Source organism: Echinococcus granulosus (genome assembly GCF_000524195.1).
Source record: "Echinococcus granulosus chromosome Unknown EG_S00012, whole genome shotgun sequence".
Classification (NCBI taxonomy): Eukaryota; Metazoa; Platyhelminthes; class Cestoda; order Cyclophyllidea; family Taeniidae; genus Echinococcus; species Echinococcus granulosus.
The window spans coordinates 1,006,054-1,010,741 of record NW_020170392.1 but is presented as its reverse complement, the minus strand read 5'-3'; the positions used below and the strand labels follow the sequence as shown (position 1 = coordinate 1,010,741).

Genomic DNA, 4,688 nt, shown 5'->3' with positions numbered 1-4,688 from the left:
TAAATATGGTGAGGTTTTAAGCTCTACAAGTTAAAAAATGAAATTTTTCATGCAAAATGTCTAGAAGGTGCCTTTAGCTGCAATAATGACTCCATAAAGTGGCAACAAAGAGGTTCCATATTGCTAAAACCCCTAGAAAATATGAACAGTTAAAGGCAAATTTAATTCTGCTTTACTTTCACTCATGTTTTATCTGCTGATGTGCAATGTTACAAGTGTGTGGTATTTATACATCCATTTCAACAAATCAACACTTTCCCTTTGAATTTTTAAGGGGTAGGTATTCAGCAAATACGTTGAGGCTGATTTAAATCCCATAATTCTTTCAAAGTGCATTATTAGCTGTGATACTGCCTTGATTACGCTTCATATTAAATCTTCTTGCAATCCCGTGTTGCGTAACCCCGACATTCATATGCATTTGTACTGCATTCAAGATGCTTAAAATGCAAGCCCAGATGGAATACTTATGTTGTTTAATGTTGCTTTCAGAGAGGAGGCGGGAATACGACTCAAACCTCGCGACTGGGCGTCAATGTCCTGCAACCCGGAGAGCAGTTCCGTGTCCACACACCCCCTCAAACTCTGTACTTGCTATCCCCATTTACTTATCCTAATAAAAATATAGAAGTTAAATCAATCTGGGTGTTCTAAGAGTATGGGGACCAGGGAAGGGAAGATCTACGAGCTTCGTCCTACATAGAAGCATGCTTCACTGAAACCTTGTCTGAATTGCACACACTTCCCCCAAACTAACGCCTGGCCCTTGTTGTGCTACTGCACAACAGTTTTTAAGAAGCATAGTTGCAAGCATACCTGCTTTACAGTGCCTACTCAACAAATGTTGTACATTTTAGGTATTCGGCAGAATCAGCAAGCTGTCAGAAGCATTTTTCTGCCCTTCAAGACGTAAAGTGATACTACTCGGGATGTTACTGGATGTCAAGGCTTCCCGGTTGTCGTAGAAAGATGGTGAGTGGGAGATAATAGCCAGAGCACCTTCAATGAAACAACCAAACATGCCATATTTGTGTGAATTTATTGAAACATAAAGTAACAAACTTTTGATTTGCCTTACCTGTTAAGCAAACTGCAACAAATATGCATAGGAACAAACGATCTGATATCATCGCAAGGTACATCCAATCTTCTTGTATCTATAAAGTTGAGAAATGCTAAAAATCACAGTAAATTTTCTGCTTAGCTGCTTTGCTTGTGAAGTGACATAAAGTCTGCAGCAAGTATAAACTAACCGATGCTGAAAAACTCTAGATAGAATCGTCTATTAGTAGTTGAATAAGTTAAGGCTGGCAGAGAAGCACTTTTAGAGTTTCTATCTTTTTACCAACACTGTCTTGGTTTTTAACGCTTTATTCGAAGAGACTTAAGTTATGGACATATCAAATAATTGAAACGATTCTGGCTACAATAAGCATAAATACTAGTTTACAAGTTTAACGTAAAAGAAACCTAGAAGCTATTTAAGGTACGAATTAATAAGGCGACCTTTTAGTTGAACTTCAAAAGTGCGAAGGCCTACCCGCCTTCTTTCCTCCAGTTTTGAAAAGTGTTCGGCTAGAGTGCGCAAATTCTGGATAAAACTGTTAAGACGACGTTCAGCAAACAGGGTGTTCTGAGGGACGGGCCTGATCTTTTTAGCTGTCACAAATCGCCAAGTCGAGCTTTCACCGCGTATACCCTTCAGTACATTTAAAAACTTGATTTAGGTAACTCATAAAGTCAGAAAAATCATATTAAATCGATGTCTTATCTTATGCATTTGAAAGCTAGTTTGGCTAAGGCAACAGAGTTGCAAAGATGTTAGGACTTTATATTTTCTAAAGGAAGAAACTGTCACCTGGGGCACTTTTGGTGCTTCTATTCCAATCAACCGCAACAACCAACCCAACCGCCTGCTCACAATCACCGGGGCTGGTCTACTCGGTGTCCCGTTGTGCAAATTAAGCACAAAGATCGTATTGAGGATTGAGAGCGAGACAAGGCCCATTGTGAAGAGGAGGTACTTTCCAATTAGTGGCATCGCTAAACCCGTGGGAGGAATGGACTCAGTTAGGAGGAGGAGAAAGACAGTCAATCCAAGGAGCACATTGATGGATAGGGCGATCTTTCCACCACTCTGCGAGGGCAGGTAGAAGACGAGGATGGTGAGGAAAGCAATACCCACGCAGGGGATGATGAGATTGATGGTGTAGAAGAGGGTCTTTCGTCGCAGTGCTAGTTTAAAGGTCACGTCGATGAAGGGATCCTTGCAGCAGGTGTAGTATTCGGCACGCCGAATGGCGGACACCTGGAGAAGTTCAAATTCCACTGAGGGATAGAAGTCCTTCAGGATGATAGCGTGGTCGATATGCACGTTGCCTTCGTGTTCGGGAATGCGCTTCTGTGTGATGTGTTTCAAGCTCACTAAAGAGAAAATTTGGTAAAAATAGACTCGAACTTATTGATACTGTACCACAGAAACCTCAAAGCATCAGTAAAAGGAATCACTGGGAAACAGATACACAGTGAAGTAATAAATAATGTGTGATGTTCCGATCCGTCTGAACCATTTTACTATTCCAACAAAGACCAAGTTGAAGAAATTGCACGGGAGAGGGGCAGAAATCCCGCTTTCATGGCATAAAAATGCTGTGACGCAGTTCCTTTGCAGCATTTACACGAGTTTTTAAACATAACAATGGTGCAGACTTAAAAAAGTAGTCCAAAACCCCTTATTACTTTGAAAAAAGTGAAAAACCTAGGTGTTCTGTGAAACTGCTAGATGGCCCAAAAAATATTGTCTTTTCCGGAACATGCTTTCTTAAAAAATCTTGGACTAGATGACTGAATTTCTTCACGTTGTTAAGCTGCAGCACTCTTTGCTGTCACACCTTAAGGACTTCTGCAACTACCTTCATGTCCGTTGTACGTCCACGAACCGAATTTCATTGAGCACTCTTGAATGTCATAGGGGAAGTGCTGAACGTTGATAGGACATGAACTCTTGAAAATGGCTGGCGGTGTCCACTTCACTGTCCCATTGTAAAAGACCACAGCTTTGGTCATTATATCAATCACGTAAGTCCCATCAGCACTAAAGTAAAAAAGTGGCGCAGATTAATTTTGAACAGTTAATGATGAGAATTGGAGTACCAAGAGCTGGTAACGTAACTGTTCCCTTGCCATACTACCTACTAAAAGGTGGAGACCATGCAGCCTCAGTTGGAGTGAACGTGAACCGCTGTCTTATGACATCACTGCGCTGGCAGTTATCACCACCGCCTCATGAGTTTGGCACATTGGATAAATAGGGGCGTCTGTAGTCATTGACAGGACGAAATCTCGCGGATTTTTAGGCCTGGGCAAGAGAGGCAGGCGAGGGCTCATTTTGTAGTGAAATGACGCTTGACTACATGCTGCAGATGTTCAAACTTTCCATCCTTTTTGCGAAATTTAGTCATAACTGGCCGCTGCCGCAACTCTCAGTTGGCGTTGGAAAATATTTTGGGGATTATTTACAATGACATTGACGCAAGTTAACAACTATTACGACAGAAAAACTGTCTTGTCAGTACTTTAAGCCATATTTTAGGTAAGTGCTTTGATTTTTGTTTGTGATACGCCCAACTTATTTCAAAATAGGCCATCTCGAAATGCAGCCTACTTATTATAAAGCAGTAGGTCGGGCAGCCAGAGTTGTTCCGAGGGGATAAAGAGAGCCGTGACTCCACCAAAATCCTCAGGTTCCCAAATAAGCTTGGAATCGGTCCACTCCAACTCAACCCACACATTGGTGGTCAAAATTTGGTTCACTTCGTCCTGAAGACAGATGCATATGAGACAGGATGGGAACTAATAAGAAGAGTGTTTACAACAGAATAAATGTAGCCCTAACTCTAGTTTTGTCACTCCCATTATTCTCAGACTTCAAAGCTGGGTGTGAAAACTCTGTGTGCTGTCTTTATGCAACTTCTGATAGCAGAGGTCTGCTACCGATATCCGCAGCAGTGGGGGTTTTGGAATCTCCCACTACCTATTTTGCTTACAAAACTAAGCCGCCTTTTTTTAAACAAATGTCAGGTATTATCTCGTGAGTGTATAATGGAGGAAAATATACTGGGACTTACCAAATCCATCAACTGTAACAACCCCAGCCCGAAAAATACAGTTAATGTCTCATTTGCATGACTAACAGGGCGAAGGACTTTGTTATAACCCTGTTGGTTCATGAGGACATCGTACAACCGACTGGCCTCCTTGAAGCCAAGCCCACCTATTATATGTTAGTTCAGTCAAAAACCCAACTACTAACCTCGAAAGTTGCACAGAAGTAGAGGCGTAAGATAAATTAGTAAGTTCATGATGGGGCAGCTTTAGGTTACCTAAGGCGGTTTTAAGAATTGAGCAAATTGCTTGCTCGCCTTATGGATGCTACGATTGGCTAGAAGTTGGCCAATTAACTAGTCCAAACGCCTACAGCTCTTCTTATTTAAGCTCTAAGGATTGAGATGTCAAGGTATTACCATATTCTTGAGACTGTAAGACTGCAATATCATGTTTTTGTTGCCACCCAGAATCTTTGCTCAAGATATAAATGGTATGTGCTACTCTAACCAGATCTCTTCCATCGCCTAGGCCCTGTCTAGTCAATCACAGAGGTTTAAAAATCAGCCGGTTGGCCTACCAAC

The 4,688-nt window shown here is 41.6% G+C and overlaps 1 protein-coding gene across 1 annotated transcript; it reads right to left on the bottom strand. All coding sequences in view use genetic code 11, as the record gives it.

The window, feature by feature from the left end:
- Positions 1-441: 441 nt before the first annotated feature.
- On the bottom strand, positions 442-4,136 carry EGR_02660 (Acetylcholine receptor subunit alpha-like protein; the record flags this gene model as incomplete). The annotated part of the gene is made up of 6 exons (XM_024491909.1): positions 442-540; positions 1,541-1,699; positions 1,922-2,424; positions 2,913-3,094; positions 3,665-3,819; positions 4,128-4,136. 6 exons carry the CDS (start codon positions 4,134-4,136, stop codon positions 442-444), a joined length of 1,107 nt encoding a protein of 368 aa, XP_024353724.1.
- Between the last annotated feature and the right edge of the window lie 552 nt (positions 4,137-4,688).